At 40.2% G+C, this 18,001-nt stretch overlaps 1 protein-coding gene across 3 annotated transcripts in view; it reads left to right on the plus strand.

Moving 5' to 3' along the window:
- The window catches only part of megf10 (multiple EGF-like-domains 10), a 54,439-nt gene extending 37,483 nt beyond the window's left edge, over nucleotides 1-16,956 (plus strand). Inside the window, exons 8-25 of one of the 3 annotated variants that reach the window (XM_074689882.1) lie at nucleotides 650-786; nucleotides 2,187-2,399; nucleotides 4,286-4,460; nucleotides 5,126-5,246; nucleotides 5,521-5,684; nucleotides 5,849-5,951; nucleotides 7,187-7,333; nucleotides 7,435-7,569; nucleotides 7,705-7,833; nucleotides 7,941-8,069; nucleotides 10,030-10,158; nucleotides 10,595-10,723; nucleotides 10,915-11,142; nucleotides 11,294-11,406; nucleotides 12,162-12,285; nucleotides 12,374-12,418; nucleotides 12,503-12,712; nucleotides 13,127-16,956. In XM_074689882.1, coding sequence (XP_074545983.1) covers nucleotides 650-786; nucleotides 2,187-2,399; nucleotides 4,286-4,460; nucleotides 5,126-5,246; nucleotides 5,521-5,684; nucleotides 5,849-5,951; nucleotides 7,187-7,333; nucleotides 7,435-7,569; nucleotides 7,705-7,833; nucleotides 7,941-8,069; nucleotides 10,030-10,158; nucleotides 10,595-10,723; nucleotides 10,915-11,142; nucleotides 11,294-11,406; nucleotides 12,162-12,285; nucleotides 12,374-12,418; nucleotides 12,503-12,712; nucleotides 13,127-13,293 — 2,598 coding nt within the window. In that variant the 3' untranslated portion in view covers nucleotides 13,294-16,956. Of the gene's footprint in view, nucleotides 1-649; nucleotides 787-2,186; nucleotides 2,400-4,285; nucleotides 4,461-5,125; nucleotides 5,247-5,520; nucleotides 5,685-5,848; nucleotides 5,952-7,186; nucleotides 7,334-7,434; nucleotides 7,570-7,704; nucleotides 7,834-7,940; nucleotides 8,070-10,029; nucleotides 10,159-10,594; nucleotides 10,724-10,914; nucleotides 11,143-11,290; nucleotides 11,407-12,161; nucleotides 12,286-12,373; nucleotides 12,419-12,502; nucleotides 12,713-13,126 lie in introns of all 3 variants that reach the window. The other 2 variants (XM_074689879.1, XM_074689880.1) reach the window with 2 other exon arrangements.
- Nucleotides 16,957-18,001: the final 1,045 nt, after the last annotated feature.

Below are 18,001 nucleotides of genomic sequence, written 5' to 3' on the forward strand. Positions count from 1 at the left end.
TTTGAAAACTTTGCTTTAAAGAAATGCCAAGAAAAAAGTTTTAGAGTTCTTGAAACAAGCTGCAGAGAGAACAAAGAAATCTCTGCACAAACTGAAATGTGAGAAAGTGTTGTCTAACTGGACTTAATTGTGGCTTTATTCACTGTAAATGTCCAGAAAAATGTTTTAGACTTATTTAGCTCTTAAGATTACATTGAGCCATTATTGCGTGTTTCTCTCCTGCAAGATGAAACTATAAACAACAGAAAAACTGTAAAACATGTTGTCCTTATCTGTCATTTACACCCCTAAATATTTGAAAAGCTTCTCATGTGAAAAAAATCAGGCAGACACTGAATCTTATGAGTTCTGACGGTATCCTGACAAGGGGCTGATAAAGTGTCTGCATGAGCAAGAACAGAGGAGAAAAAGGGAGTCACATACTCGATAAACTTAAAAGAGAAACAATTTTAGAAGTTGTCGATAGAGAACTGATAATTCGTTTCAGGATCAGACCCCTGAGGTCATGCAGTGATGGGAGTTCTGTGAACCAGTTTTACAGACTGCAGACTGAGTTCATATCCGCCGCAGGAAACATTCAAGCATCTTTTGTGGATATCATGTTAGAAAAGCTGATCCCGTGATCGATGCTGTGCTTTGCTGTGTGCAGGGGACAGTGTGTGGCCAGCCGTGTCCGGAGGGGAGGTTCGGACAAAACTGTTCCCAGGAATGTCAGTGTCACAACAACGGCTTCTGTGTGTCGTCCAGCGGACAGTGTCTCTGCAGCCCCGGATACACTGGAGAGCGGTAACAGCAGCTCTTTTATACGTTAACATTATTTCAGATACACAACTCTGTTTTTATTAAAGAAGTTCACCAAGACCAGTTTATGCTCACACCTCTCCACACAAGAGAGAAAAGGTGTTGGTAATGTTCACATGAAGAAGTCTTGGACACCCATCAGAGCTTGCAGGACTTGCTTTCAGTCTGTCTTTATGATCACGAGCTGCAGAAGGTTTTCTTCAGCTCTTCAGTTCAGATGTGGGACACAAAAACAATACTTCTGAGCCGCAGCTGCAGCAGGAACCCACTGTCTATCAAAATTAACTCAAAGTAAATAAGTCTATGTTGATCTAGTCCTTTCTCTGGTTTCTAAAAGAAGGTCAAAGAGGACTGTTCAACTGCAAACTAAACCAAGAAGACATGTCCCTGTTGTCCTCATTTGACCCGCTGATGATTTTGGAGAATGAATTGAACAAAGAGTCTAAAATTAATCATCTGTATCTGCTTCAACTCATCCACATCCTGAAAAAAACAGAGCGCGTCAGAGGAAGCAGACTCAGTGTTTTCTCAGACAGATCTCAGAGCCGCGCTCGGCTTTACACACATGTAATTAACAGTATCGGAGAGCACACATATATACTTACCCAGCGTCAGGAATAGACCGTCAGAGCGCACTATAACCAGAAAATAAAGGTTTGAGGCAAGCCAAACCAAAGTGGAGGCCTACTGGGAACTGGGCCGGCCTGAGCCACACCCGAACCCACCGGAATCCACGGACAAGACTGGGAGAGGAGAAAGCTCTGCCAGGACCAGAAACCTGAGGAGGAATGTGGAGGATGTAGTTAACTTCACAGAGATTTCAGGCTGAAGCTTTGATGTCAGGGGGTGTAAAACTTCATAAAAACGATATCTATTAAGGATAAGTTTGCATAGAAAAAAAACAAAAAGCTACTTCAGAAATAGTTTTGTTTATTGGAATTGATTAAGTTGAAGTGAGTATCTCGACGGAGCCTGTTGGAGAAAATTATGGAGCATAGGTTACAGCTGCCAATAGCACCAAGAACTGTCAGTGCTCTCAGTCTCATGATCCACTTCCCAAAGCAAACTTCTCCATTGACATTTAAGCATCAAAACACCCACAACATTTTTGTATCTTTGTCCTTTGCTTCTGTTCTGTGTCTGATTATGAAGATGAGCTGTCAGCATCTCCAGTTACTGCTGCACAGAGCTGCTATGAGCGGCTTCATCCTCCTGATGGATGGAAACCATTTAAACCAAACAAACTGTGGAGTGGACTCATGACAGTTTTGATACAAATGTCACTGTTTTTATCCAGCTCACCTCCTGGAATGAGTTGACAAAGAGCAGCGACGTTCTTCATGATAACTGACTGTGTGTCTCACCTTGTCTCTGTTTGTGATCAGGTGTCAGGATGAGTGTCCTGTTGGGACTTACGGGGCTGACTGTGCAAAGACGTGTCGCTGTAAGAACAATGCAAAGTGCTACCATACCAACGGGATGTGTCTCTGTGAGCCGGGCTACACTGGCGAGACGTGTGACGTTCGACTGTGTGTGGAGGGACATTACGGCCTGCGCTGCGACAGGAAGTGTCCCTGCTACGTTTACAACACACACAGGTACACATGTCACGCCTTAAAGCTTACCTATGTGGAAGAACGGTTACACAGATGATACAGATATTGTGTTTGTCAGTGAGCTGGTGGAGTCCTTGGACAGCAGTCTATGTGTCAGTCTTAAGTGAGCGGTTAGCGCAGCACAGCTGTATGTGCATGTGTCTCAGCAGAGAGCAGCTGGTTGGTCTCTGTGAATGTGAGCTCTGTGTCAGGTGGACCAGCTGTCACTCAAACAGAGACAGACGGGTCCTCCTGTGTCGCTCGCTGCAGATCATCCTCACGCTGCAGGCAGGGGAGAAACATTGTTTATACTTTATGGACAGGGACAGAAAGGTTTTTGGAGTTCCCAAACCTATTGTTCTTCTGGTTGTTTGTGTGACCCAGAGAAGAAAGCTAATCTTACAGCCTGGTTACCTCCACCAAGGAGGTTATGTTTTTGGGAGAGTTTGTCTGTTTGTCTTGATCCAGGATTTTTTTAAAGGATTCTTTATCATTGTGAGATAGAGCCGTTTTCACCATATGTGTATATAACTCCACCATAAATGGTGGGATTGCTTTGCAAAACAATACAAGACCAGGTCAACATAATTTCTTACAGATGTAAAAGTAGGATCCAGATCTTGGCAATATTCTGGATACTAAGATTCGGGATATGAAATATGAACTGGGTCATAATTTTCAACACTGTCAGGAAACAAATTATCGTACAAACCTGCAACTAACAACAAATTGCAGCAGTCTGCTGAAAGGGAGTATAACATTAAAGCTGGAATAAGGTGTTGGTGACAATCACATTATGCTTGGTGGAGGTCTGCGCTCTCTGAGTGCTTTTCTAGTTAAAAAACTGTTTTTGATCTGAATAAGTGATTCCTTTTTCGCACTTTTTTTTATCTCATTACTTGTTAAAAGTTACTAATCCTGGGCAAGGACACTGATGACTTGATTGACAGACAGGCACCCTGTAGGTGTTAGTGAGGAAGCCAAAGTCATGCCTTAACTCCGCCTCCAGACGTCAAGCATAAGCAACAGAAGTTGGGTTGGGTCATCATTTCCAATCATACAACCACTGATGAAAAAATTCAAAACTCTGCTTCAGGAAAAAAATTAGCACAGTATATAACTATAAAACTTTGGTTCATAAGCCCCACTGAAAAATAATCACAGTAAATCATTTAAAATGAATTTAGTTTATAAATTCTGTCATAGATTCATTATGTTTACACAAACAAACTTTGTTTTAGCCTCATTGATGATATCAATCAGTGAACTGATGCAAATGATTTTCAAAAAGATCTTTATTCCACTTAAAACAATTATCCACTATTGGTTTGGACATTTTTATTGCTTGCTTGATTAAATGAAGAGATTTTAAAGCAGCTTTTCAACTTTTCCTTTTTTCTCTATTCTCAGAGGAGGGATGCCAACAAGTCATAGACAAATAGATTATTTAACATTTCTCAGGTGTTCTGCAACACCTGATCACACCTCTCCATTTATACCTCCCTTTAATCCTCAATCTGCTGTGCTCAGGTGGACTGTGTCTAAAGTCAGCTCAGTTGTCAGAGAAATGAGCTAGAGACCCAAATGGTTGCTGTAGCAGGCTGTAAACACATTTATTTCTGCTGTTAAGTTGAATGTTTTAACATGGAGCTCTATGGGGACTTACTCACAGCTGGAGACAGCCTCTAGTGGACACTCCAGGGACTGCATTTTTTGGGAATTCCACACTGGCTCACTTTTCTGCTTGGTTTTAATTATTTTGTTTTGTTTACACATTTAAAAAGTGATTTATAGCAGTGGATTTTCAGTTCCTCTCATACAGCAGCTGTTATAAACCTGCAGTTTCTATCTGAAGCTCTGTAACTGTCATTTTCCTCTCTTTTCTCCAGCTGCCATCCCATGTCAGGAGAGTGCTCATGTAAGCCTGGCTGGTCCGGTCTCTACTGTAACGAGACGTGCACGCCGGGGTTCTACGGCGAGTCGTGTCAGCAGGTGTGTCAGTGCCAGAATGGAGCTGACTGCCACAGCGTGAGCGGAGAGTGTATCTGTGCTCCTGGCTTCACGGTAAAACCTTTTAAAAGAATGATTCATCTGTGTTGAATCATGAAAATTTGGGATCACTCTCTGTCTGATGTGGGCTATGATCACAAAGAGCTGGCAAACCAAGAACAGAAAGTAAAACTTTAAGACCCATTTTTGAATCTTCACCTGGATTTACAGAAAATCAAGGCAGCACAAGGAGGGGATGTCAGTAAAATGATGGCTCTGTAGCAGCATCTAGTGGCAGATATGAGAACTACACAATATATATTTTTTTTTTATAAAGTTGAACACACCCAGCTTTCACATGTTCAGAGCTTCACACAGGCGCATGTGCTCAATAAAATCTTTTTCGGGGTATGATGATCTGAGCTCAAGCCCAGAAAACAAATCCTTGTTGTTTCCATGTGATCATTTCTGTTTAAAGTTTTACAAGTCACAGAAATGATTTTCATGGAAACAGCAGAACTTTGTGGGAACCAGACTAGTTCTCAAGCTAAAGTCTTCACCGTCAGAGTTACTTCCTTGTCTTTCTGAATTTCTCTGATTGAAAACAACACATTGAGCAAAATCTAGTGTTTAATATCTGCTGCTGTTTGGGATGATTTCTACCCATTCAGAGGATTAGTCACTAAACATGTCCAGAAAGTAAAATAAGCATCTGTCTCCTGTTGTTTCCTCCACTTCAGGGTCCGAACTGTTCGATCCCGTGTCCCACAGGAACTCACGGAGTAAACTGTTCCTCCACTTGTGACTGTAAGAACGGAGCGCAGTGCTCACCTGTGGACGGAGCCTGCTCCTGTAAACCAGGTGAGGGACACTGGTTTTCAGAGAGAGATGAACTTTTATCCCCTGACCCATAGGCTTATGTAATAATACATCAGCATTTTGACTGATGTGTTTATTCGTCTGCCGTTTCTATTTAATCTCAATGTCCCCTTACCGTGCTACAACTTCTGTGTGATTCCTTTTCATGCAGTATTTCAGTGAATTAAAATTATAAAACTAATTGTAATTCAAGGTCATGGAAGTTAAAACATGTGAAGAGAGTAACTCTGTAACTTGTGACCTCTCCTCGATGAAGGCTGGCACGGTGTGGACTGCTCCATCAACTGTCCCAGTGGTACCTGGGGTCTGGGCTGTAACCTCACCTGTCAGTGTGGAAACGGAGGAGCCTGTAATGCTCTGGACGGTCAGTGTACCTGTGCTGCAGGCTGGAGGGGGGACAGGTGTGAACAGCACTGTCAGGTGAGCTTTTGTTCTCTTTTACACAATATAAGCAGCTCCTGTGTTTATAGAGAGAAAGACATAAACGTTTATAACCATCAGTCATTTTAAAATAGTCTGAGGAAAATGGTCTTCTTTTAATTTATGATGGATGTGATGGCTCACACTCTTCACCTCCTCCTCAGGACGGTACGTACGGTCTGGACTGTAAAGAGCGGTGTGACTGCAGCCATGCTGATGGATGTCATCACTCCACTGGTCACTGCAGGTGTCTGGCTGGATGGACAGGTGAGACGCTCAAAAAGAAGATGACACACAAATCATTAAACTTCATACAAAACTACTCACAGCATCCAGAGAAACCAAACAGCTGTGAGCTGAGCTCTCATTCACTACCTGAGATGATTTCTGAGAGTTCTTGTGTAATTTTTTGTTGCAAAGCATTAATAAAATATTTTGCATAATATGATTAACAAAAAAATGACAATACACACCAAAGATCCTTTTACAACATTTTTGAAACAGGAAAAAATTGTCAGAAAAAAATACCAAAAGAAATAGCAACATCAGCATTATGGGCAGTAAAATACAGGTTGAACATATAATGTAAATAAAAGATAAAAGACATGTTATAAAAGTTCCTCTAATGATTCATGTAATAATTTATTCAGTAAAGTATGGAGAGAATTAAAAAATTCATACCGAAATGAAAAGTACCTTACATTGCAGAAAAACATTAATAACTAAGATGCGTCGATGTTGGCGCAACATTCTCCTTTTTTACACATAACACTGCGTTTTGTTTATACAGTAAAGTGACGCAGTTTCTAAGATGTGGGTTGGTACAACCAGTAGGACCACAGAATAAGAAGGAAAATTTGGGGGTATATAAATCCGCCCTTCAAGTGTCTTTGCTTTAAAGAGGGGCTTTTGATTTTTCCTGTGTTTTTTCAAACCACTGCATATGTTGTAATAATCCTTCAATGTGTCTGTAAAATACTCAGAATGGTCCATTTAAATAAAAAAAAACATGAGAGAAACAAAATATGAGACTTGCTGAAACAATGAGGTCTCACATAAGGATCTCCTAACTGGTTCATGACAGGGGCGGGCCTCAAACACCAAGGTCTGCCCATAGCCAAAGCCTAAAACACCCACAATGCTTCTCTTTAAATGAAAACATCAGAGTTATTTTATCTCTTTGGAGAAATGACAAGGGACCTCAAATCAAGCTTTTAGAATAACATCATGTTAGAAACAAGTCAACATGAAAGGTTGTATTTATCCATGTCCTGTTTAAACACTACTGTAATCTCAGTGACGTCACCTGTTAATCTGAAGACATGTTAAGAGGTGGAACAGACACAGGCTGAGAGTCACCTGGCAAACAGCTACAACATCCTCACCTGTCAGTCAACTGAACCACACCCCTAAATTATCCAGAGTGATGAGTTATCATCTAAACTCACTCTAAGACAAAAAAGTATGAATAGAGGAATGAGTTCATGTGTGATTGTGTGCAGGTATCCACTGTGACAGTGTGTGTGCAGAGGGACGCTGGGGACCCAACTGTTCACTCCCCTGTAACTGCAAGAACGGAGCATCGTGCTCTCCAGATGAAGGAACCTGTGAGTGTGCTCCAGGCTTCAGAGGAACCACATGTCAGAGGAGTGAGTCCATCACCGTCATCAGCACTAACAGGAAAAGGTTCATCTGTGTGAGCTGAGGATAAAATCAACTCATCTTTGCGTCTCGTTTTGTTTTCCTACAGTCTGCTCTCCAGGTTACTTCGGTCATCGCTGCAGTCAGACGTGTCCTCAGTGTGTCCACAGTAATGGACCGTGTCACCATGTCACGGGACAGTGTGACTGTCTGCCTGGATTCAAGGGGGCGCTGTGCAACGAGGGTGAGTCACCCTGCTAGACACAGATGTGCTAGTTATATCTCCTCTGCAGACTCTCTGGATTAAAAACAGTCCAGCTCTTCTCTACATGTTATCTGCAGTGACAGTAAGAGGAAAATGATTAATCTTTGTCTGCAGTGTGTCCCAGCGGTCGTTTTGGGAAAAACTGCGCATGGAGCTGCAGCTGCACCAACAACGGCACCTGTAACCCCATCGATGGTTCCTGTCAGTGTTACCCCGGCTGGATCGGCAGCGACTGTTCTCAACGTGAGTTCAGATCATTGTTAAGAGCCATTCTGACATGTTCTCTCACTCTTACGTCTTTGAAAATCATGGAGCAAATAATTACTCAAATGTTCCTCTGTGTGCCACAGCGTGTCCCCCGGTTCAGTGGGGTCCAAACTGCATCCACACGTGTAACTGCCACAACGGGGCGTACTGCAGCGCTTATGACGGAGAGTGCAAGTGTACACCAGGATGGACCGGACTCTATTGCACACAGCGTCAGTCTCACACTCACTAACACAGACACAGACACACAGGAGATGTTCACATCTTACTCAACTTGTTCATGACACATTTCTTACTAACCCCAAAGTGACATGTGCTGTAATAAAAAGGATAAAGGCTCAGTGAAGAGACCTTTCCTGCCATGCCTTCATGCTATGCGGCAAAGCTGCACAACCTACCACCTGGCCCCTCATGTCTAGGGGTGGGAGAAAAAATCATTATTCAGTATATCAAGATTTTGTTAGGCAGTCTCAAAATCAGAACTCTTGTCAAAAAAAAATTTTTTTTCAAATTCAAATTCTTCATTTCAGTCTTTCTTTATAAACTTGATTGGAAGAAGTTACCACTTTTCTCCAGCAGAGGATGAAATGTTTCTCTCTGACTCACGTGATGTGTATTTTTATGGGAAAATACGGCTCCTGATATTAGTCAGGGGGCCAAAACTGAAATAGTAACTTTGGAGGACACCTCTGGGTACAGGCTGACAACCTATCTATTATTAATATTCAACCTCTTGACATGTATTTTAGCCAGGTTGTCAACCCGGATAATAATTTTTGTCCTTTTATTCACTGTTTTCTGAAAGGTGGTAAAATCAGATTTTTCTTCCCAAGTGCTTCCTCATTATTCCAAACTTCCACCAAAAATCTTTTAAAAATTAAATTTTATTTAATTCATTTGCAAACTTAATGTTTAAAATGAGTAATCAATGAATAAACCAAGGAGTGTGACACCAAAGGGAGGTGCTGTTGAGCCAGCACAGCTGTGATTTGCCACGAGAAAGCAGTCCATTGACTATAGTCACAGCAGGTGTCAACAGTCTGAACAAAAGTAAATTGTGTTTTGTTAATTTCACATAAAATATTATTTTTGTTTATTTCTTTTAAAATGAAAAAATTTACATCAAGAGTCAACCACAAGAGTTTATAAGAAAAAGGACCACTAAACATTTTCCCTTTAGTAGCTAAGTAGCAAGGCTACTGTACTCCATAATTAATAGCCTACTTTCAAGTTATGTGTTTTTTTCGAGTTAATCATCAAGGTAAAACAAATGAATATATTTATATATAGTCTGTGGACATTTTCATCATCATTCAACTTTTTCTTTTTCACGTGGTCTGGTGTTAAGAGGGCAAACTAAAAACTGCAAAAAATCGTAAATATCGAAGAATCATAATTTAAATCAAATCAGCACCCCAAAAATCGTAATATAATCAAATCATGAGACTAGCATATCGCCCCAGCCCTACTATTGATCCCCCCTCCCAACCATGAATGTGTCATACCTGCATGTCTAAAATCTAAGCTAGTGCTTGTCTTATTGTTTTAAGATATTAAAAGAAAAATGAAGCCAGAATTGCTTTTTGTAGAGTTAAAAGATCTGCCACTGAGGTTAAAAAAAATCAACATCTGAAATTATTCTCATTTTAAGATACTTGCCTAGCACTTTCTTACTCCTTTAGCAGATTTTTGTAATGATCTGAGCTCTCAGCCAATAAGGGTCAGCATTAAGAGCAGCTGATGTGCTTTGGACCAAATTGAGCCAGCTCTTAAATTGTAGTGAGAACCAAACGATCTTTTCATAGTTTGTGGATGAGTAAGGGTTTAAGGGCACAGGAAGGACAAGAACAAATGCAGTCTTCACAGACTCTTACTAGTAAACAGTATCATCATGCATGAACCCACACAAGCCCTGCAATAAAACAACCAGAAGCAGGTGTCAGCTGAAGAAGACTTTTATTGTGTGGATTAAAACATGATTCAGACACTGGGAAAACTACCTTGTGCATTTTTATGCTGATTTTACAAGAAATTAATTTACTCATTTTCTCTGCTCCTTTATCTCTGAAGCATGTCACTTCTTGATGTTTATAGCTCTGGATGATGTAAATGTTTTATATTAGAAATAGAGGATTGTGTCAGTGTGTAATGTGACCTGTGTATTTCCCGCAGGCTGTCCTTTGGGTTTCTTCGGTAAAGACTGTTCCCAGATCTGTCAGTGCAGAAACGGAGCCGACTGTGATCACATCTCAGGGCAGTGCACCTGCCGCACGGGTTTCATGGGACGACACTGTGAACAAAGTAGGACTCAGCTCCTCTCGGTTCTCTCTCTGACTTCATTGATCCAGGCCTTATTGAAGAGTCTGTTTGCATTCATTGACCTTTTGATCTCCTGCTTCTTTAAACCTTCATGAGTGCATCCCAGCATGTTGACTCCTTAAAATTAGAATCATTCATGTTGTTTACCTTTCCAACCATATAATTCTGTTGCTGAGATTGACGGTATTGTTCATAGGAATAAAGTTGCAGGAACACACTTTTAACCCTACCTGACAAGAAGGGTCCAGGTTTAAAAAAATAACAGACTAACCCTTTAACAACACTTTGAGTATAATCCACTGAAACACATTTAACAAAAAGAATTTTGAAATCTTTAAATATATTTTATTTATATGTAAATATTCTTCATATGAAAAGCTTTGAAACTGAGTAAGTGATGTTGTTTGTACACACACAGAGTGTCCTCCTGGTTCGTACGGCTATGGCTGCCGTCAGGTGTGTGACTGTCTGAATAACTCCACCTGTGATCACATGACCGGGACCTGTTACTGTAACCCGGGTTGGAAAGGAGCTCGCTGTGACCAGGGTGAGGACATGAGGAAAGCAAGTTTAAGCTCAGTGGAAAGAGGCTAAAGGAGACTGGGCTCAAATTCAACTCTTTGCTACCTGTCGTCTCCCAGTTTCTCTCTCTGTCCTATCCTTTGAATAAAAGCCAAAAGTTGTCCAATGTTTGGACTAAGTTGTATTCAGAAAATGATCTGATGATCTTTTGTGTAGCAGGTGTGGTGGTGGTCGGTAGCCTGAACAGTCTCACGAGCGCAGCCATGCATGTGGACTCATATCAGATTGGAGCCATCGCTGGGATCATTGTGCTGGTTCTGCTGGTGCTCTTCCTCCTCCTCCTCTTCATCATCTACAGAAAGAAGCAGAAGGGCAAAGAGCCCACCATGCCGGCTGTCACCTACACTCCAGCTGTGAGGGTCACAGCTGATTACACCATTACAGGTACACCACGGGCTGACCTCGCTCATCCTGCTAACAAGTGTAGAGGAAAAGTGCATTTTGATGTAAAAATTCATTCAGCATACTCACCTGAACTAGAACTATGTGAACGCTTTGGTTTTGTCGTGACTTGATTCTTTGTTTTTTCCAGAAGCTCACCCTCCAACATGTGAGACTCATCCCAGTAACTATTTCTCCAACCCGAGCTACCACACTCTGACGCAGTGCATCAGCCCCCCACACGTCAACAACAGGCCGTATTCAAAGGTAAGAAGTGAGTCTGTCGGTACTCCTCAGGGAGAGGAGTCAAAGCTTTTAACAACTTCAAACAAACAGCAACCATGGAAAAAGGCAGGAGAAATGTGATGCAAATGTAAACGCACTAACTGCACAACCAACCAGTGTAAACTCAACAAGGTTCCAGCAGTCATATGTGTTATCAACAGGTCATAGTTTAACATTATGTATTGTACTGTATGGCATCTCGTCTTGTGTCATCGTATTCCTCTGAAGTTCATCATATTGCAGCTCACTGTAACATGTTGAACCATAACATACAGCACCAAAACTTAATGCACTGTACTTTCACACCACACTGTAACATATCGCATCAGATTTTACATCATTGCATCACTCTATATTACTCTGTCTTTTATCGTAAAAATACAGCCAAGTGATTTTTAGAAATTGGATTAGCTCCTGTTTTCTCTTTGATCTTAGATAGAAAGTTAAGTTGTTACAATTAATCTGCCCCCTAGAGGCCTGGAGCCCTTCTGTTGCAATGACTGGCTCATGCAGTTTTTTCCTTAAGATTTCTGTGTATTGCCTCTAAATCATTTGCATGTTTTGAAAGTTTTTTTTTTGTGTGTAGGGTAATTGCAGAAACTTTCTTTGGTTGTTAAGGCTGGCTTGAGTTTAGGATATTGTTTCTGAAGTTTCAAAGAAGCAAAAAGATTAGGTTGTGTGAATTTCATATGCATTCTTAAATTAATATCATATGGAATTTTTATTGCACCTCCCAGGCAAAGAACAACCAGCTGTTTGTGAACCTGAAGAACATGGATCAGAGGAAAAGAGGACCTCTGGCTGATCACACGGGAACGCTGCCTGCGGACTGGAAACAAGGAGACTGCTTCAATGAACTAGGTGAGACAAAGTGGACCATCAGCCTTAACAATTTAACCTTTTACATCTTTTGCTTTTTACCGATCTTTATCTTTTTTCTTTCCACCAGGGGCATACGGCATTGACAGGAGATATATGGGGAAATCCTTGCGAGGTAAATACGAATAAAATATGAATGCTAGACTACAGTGCATCATGGGTATTTTCTAACATCCTTCTACTTCCTGTGTGTGATCAGACCTGGTAAAGGGCGCTCCATACCACGCCAGCTCCTGCTCCCTCAACAGCTCTGAAAACCCGTACGCTACGATAAAGGACCCTCCGCTACTGATGAACAAAAACACAGAGTGCGGTTACGTAGAGATGAAGTCACCGGCCAGACGAGATTCACCGTACGCCGAAATCAGCAACAGCAGCCCGAACAACAACAGGAACGTCTACGAAGTCGGTGAGGAGCTCTGGCTTTAGGTTGATTCACAGGAGTATGCTTTAGGGAAATAAATCAGTAGAGATTTTAGAGCAGGCACCCATCACCCTCAAAGTAACAGGAACACTCATCATAGCCATGTTTTTTTAACTTCTACAATATTATTCCCTTGCAAGTTTTGTCTGTATTTTTAGTCTTACTACTGTTTAACAAGGCAGGTTTGGGAGGAAAGGGAGAAACTGCCTTGTAACAGCCTCATTAAATTCCACAAGTTACTCTTCAGACTCTGAATAGCAAAAAGAAAATCAACTAGGAGCAATCTCTAAGGAGTTTATTGTTATTTTATTGCATTTTCCTGCAGATAATTAGACCCCACTCTACAGGCTTATGTTTCGTTCCTTCTGTAACCGTCTCTCTGCCTGTTTTTAATCCCAGAGCCCACTGTGAGCACCATCCAGGCAAATGGAGACATCAGCAGCCAGCTACAGTTTGGTCAGGATCCGTATGATCTACCCAAAAACAGCCACATCCCGAGTCACTACGACATCCTGCCAGCCAGAGAGAGTCCATCCCCAGAGCACAACGAGCTGGACAGTGAATGATTTCCAGAGACCAAGACTGGATGTTTGAATGGACACGAACAGGAGCTCTTTATACCCACAGCAAACTCCCAATCGTCTTCCACTGTTATTCTTTGATATTATCGTTGTAAAGATGTATCCTGACTTCTTTCTGAACAAAGTGGGTATATAGGAGGAGAAGCTGTTATATTTTTTATAGCAATTTGTAAACTGCCGTGAAGTCTTTGTAGGTCATTCCACATGTCTGAAGGTAAAGGTCTCAGTGTGCTCGGGGCAAAGCAGTTTGATGATGAGTTTTCTGACCCAGCTAAAAAAGATAAACAACCTGCTGTCACTGCCTTTTCTAGACTCTCCAACATTTGCTTCAATCACTCTCCGGAGCAATTTCAGAAAATTTGCATCTTTCTGAGCCAAAGATTTAAGTAAAAAGAATACAATCTGGAGCAGATTGATCTTTTCTTCAAATGGTGTGAAATACTTCTTCTTGCAGCCATGGTGTTCCACAGGGAATCGTACTCGGCCTATTGTTTTTCTCCATGTAATAACACCTTGATGAGCCCAGTAAAGGCAGAATTCAGATGATACAGAGATTGACTCTTCGGCTATGTAGCAGCAGAAGCAGTGACATCGATTATCAGAGGATGAGTTGCATGAAGATGAGCTGCATGAGGTAAGAGGGTTAGGTGCTGCCTAACTCTCTTACAATGAAGCCATACTTCTCCAGAGTTCCTCAAGTGCCTCAGTTGTCATGGGAATATGCCCCATATTAATTAAAACATTAATGTAAATTATATTTCTACATTTCTTTGTTAAAGTACAGGATTGATTAAGTCTATGGGTCTGGGGCTTGTTCAGGGCTGTTATACCAAGACCAAGTGGCTCCCACAGAGAGAGCTGGATTACAGACCGTTAAAGTGATCTCATGCATGTGAGACTGGCCCTCAGGATTCAAGAGCTGAACAAGTTACCCTATGTGTGGATAGAATCATGACCACAGGTTACTTTAGCAGGGAGTGGGCAGTTGGCTGACCCTGTGTTCTGTTAGGAAAACAAAATTCACTTAGCTTAGGCCAAAAAAAACAAAACAAACAACCTAAATGCATACCCTAAACTAGCTTTGACTATCTGGACTCTCTCTGTTTTTACTACTGTTGGTTACTGTGCCCATGATGATGTGCATGAAACCTGCTGATGTTTAGAGTCATCAGATTGGTTTACAGAGTGATGTTCTCATCAGTTCCTTTAATTATGTTTTAAGATTTACTGGTAGTAGATATTAATACTAGTGTGAGTACCAGACCAGTGACCACATTTGAAAACACTTTTAAATCTTTGATCTTTTTTTTAAATTTTGCCCTTCAGCTTATTTTTACTCTTAATGCAATGCATTACAACATGAATCACTTCAGATTGTGCCGAATCATTAATCTGAAAAGTATTTCTCCTGTGCTGAACAGGCGAAGGCCAGACCACTCTCTCACAGAGGATTTTCTTCACTTTGCTCTGAGCGTACTGAAACCTTTATGACATTTGCCTGTAACATTCAGAATCAGTAAAATATCTATTTTTTTGCTAAGAAAGTGTAGAAAAAGGTTAATTTAAATCAACGTTAGACAATACATCAAAGATTAGATGTTCGTCGAGGAAGAGGAGGGGACTCAAGCTGCTGTCAGTGCTATCGTCATCACTCTCATTCATCAGTGTGTGATTAGTGTCTTCTTAACCAAAGGTTTGAGTTCATTTCAACAGACTTTTTTTATTAATGTAGTTCAGAAATGTCCAGCTTTTTTGGTCTGAGCGGTTCTCAGCTGTTTCTCATTTTTATAATAATCTGTTTCCTTATCAAGTTTTTCACTAACTCATCATCATCATCATTTCTCTTTTTGTATAATCAACTACACCACATCACAGAAAACACAGAACACTGTGACTTAACGGAACAACAGTTTAAACCAAAACTCGTAAATATCATGATTTATTATTCTTCATGTTTTTGTAGCACTTTTAATAATCTGTAAGTCAGACATTTATTTCTTATTTGACCTTAGAATGAAACTGTGCTGGTCATTTGGTGTTATGAGATCAGTACAGTGTTACGAAGTCTGGGTCTATGTTCATCGTGTCATGTTTTAAGTGTGTAGTAATATACATGCAGTTAAATGTGTGTTTTAATCTGGTATCTGCCTTTTGAATGCAATGTTAAGTCTTTAATTCATTGTAAAATAGTGCAGCTGTGTTCGTTTTTTAAAGACTTAACTTCCCTCTAAAACGAAGAACTCAAATGACCAGATGAAGATTTTACAGGAGGTCAACTTTTGTTTAATCACACAGGCTCCTTTGTTCAAAAGTTCTTATTTGGATCTAAATCACATTTTTTTTCTGGCTAGGATCATGTGATCATATTAATATTTGTGTTTTTGGACTGGACTAACTTGGTACAGATTCAGATTTTCAGATATTTACAAATCCAGGGCTACCAAACTCCCCTCAGACTGAAAAGTTCAAAAGTTCAGATCAACACAAACTGAAGTTTTGATACAGATGTATAAATGTTGTTTCCCTTAGTGAATCCAGTGGTTTTGATTGAACCATAATACTTTTGAACAACAGAGTCATCAAAATAATTACACAACATAAACTCCTAATTGTAGCTTTAAATTATTATTACATTATATTTATTTTGTTTTTATTTCTGAAGTGGGAAAAGTGTAGTTTACACATTTTCTCCTCCCCTTTAAAGATTTCCATTTTACCTGCACTGAAACCTTGCTGGACTATCATTCTGAATCACTTTTTCCCATTTTGAGGTTTCGGCCTCATTAGCAAATGTTTACTGCCGGGTTCATTGAACAGCACTGCCAACAACCTTCTGAACAAACAAAAAATGGGTTGAAACAATAATGCTTTAACTAATTTTTGCTATTTATACTTATGTTTATGTGTCCAGTTGTTGTGAAATGCATTTCACAAAGACTTAATTACATCTCTGTTTTGTTAGCATTGACCGCTGATACAAACACACCTGAATATAGTTGCTCATTTCTCTTAATGTGCAGTCTTAAGGGCTCAACATTTCTTATAAAGTGCAAGCTTGAGCTGGACTTTGGCTTTCTGAAGGTAACAGGAGCAGTTCTCATCATTCATCTGTTATAAATATAAACCATGAAGCATTGTTCAGAAAATGTTAAATGATTGTATTTTTGTCTTTTTTATGTTCTGTGCAGCTTGAAACAGCATCAGTCTTACGCTGTTCTGAGCCTGTTTGAGATGTTTGTAAAAAATTGTAAATAGTTTTGATCAGTTCTGATGTAAAGATAATATCACCCAGCGTCTAATGTCCACAGTTAAAAAACGAAAGCGAAAAACAAACGTGGCTTCTTGTTCGCACTGAGAAACTGGAAAACTTGAGACTCTTGTCCTCCACAGGTACTGCATTTCTTCTGTCATCTGTAATCTTGTGTATCTAAAGAACAACGAAGAATGTTTTCTCTGAAAGGAATAACTGGGGCTTTTGTTTTCACAAATGCATCAAGTTAAAGTTTTTTGGGTTCATCTTTGTTAGTTTGGGTTGTTAAACTTACCTGTTAGACTCAAGCTGACGTTTACTTCCTTAAAGGTGTCAATGATTTCACCCTCATCACAATCAGATTATGTTTATTTCTTTTTTGAAGTTTTGTTTTTCAATGTAGTGACATTGGTAAAATGCTTTTGAATAAAACAACAAAAAATGTGTGCTGTCTTGTTGGAGTTGAAAGTATAAAGAGCATTTTTACGCCAACATCATGAAATCACTTTTTGTAAATATTTGTAAATATTCTTATCCTCAGGTGGCTCCTCTGGCTTGGCCCCATGCAGTCACGATGAGATTAAATCCCGGTAACTCCATAATCCATCTACATGCAGATGATACTGTGGTTTACTTTTCAGCTACAAAAGCAGAGGAACATTTGCAGACTTCCAGAAGTCAGCGAAAGAGCTTCCAAAGATAATACTTTATCCCTTAACACTCAAAAAATGACACCAAAAGTTTTTTAAATGGTTATGTTTTGGCTATTTCTGTAGACGTTAGCCTTTGAAGGTCTCAAAAAGTGCTGGAGGGACTTGTAGTGCATGGAAGTTTGGCCTCGTTAACACCTAGGAAACAAAACTCCAATGGGCCACAGGACATAGGATCATACACAGGATCATACAGAGTGAAAATGCCCAGACAAAAATACAGCATATTTGTTTTTTTTCAACCATCAAAAATCACACAAACAATCAGTGCTTTGTCATGGTAAAATAAAAAAAAATAAATAGACAAATTTCCTACATTTAAAATAAATCAGAGGTTAAAAGTTTACATCTAAGTCTGCTGTTAAGTTAAAGAGAACAATTTACTTTAAACTAAAGTAATACTTCATGTTTTTATTTTGGCGCCCTCTTGTGAACAAAGCAATGTCTCACATCTCTTTGGTGTGCTGTTCATGTGTAAGGCCAACAGAGGAGATTGTCTCCTAACATGCTCCATTCATGCACAGCATTCATTAAACACCATGTTGTAATGTCATATTCTGGAGTCAGCCTTGTGCCTGATTACTGCAACTTTTTCAAATGTGAGGTTATTCAACAGGTAACGTGTAGGCACAGACTCCATCATGCCAGTCTGAGACACACGTTGAGCAGTAACTTGTTTTAGCAAAAAACCCTCATATCAGGAGTTTTGGACTCCTGCCCCTGGAACGGTTTC

The sequence above is a fragment of the Halichoeres trimaculatus genome, unplaced genomic scaffold (genome assembly GCF_033239565.1).
Source record: "Halichoeres trimaculatus isolate MK-OKI-2021-1 unplaced genomic scaffold, fHalTri1.1 fHalTri1_scaffold_16, whole genome shotgun sequence".
In the NCBI taxonomy this organism is placed as follows: domain Eukaryota; kingdom Metazoa; phylum Chordata; class Actinopteri; order Labriformes; family Labridae; genus Halichoeres; species Halichoeres trimaculatus.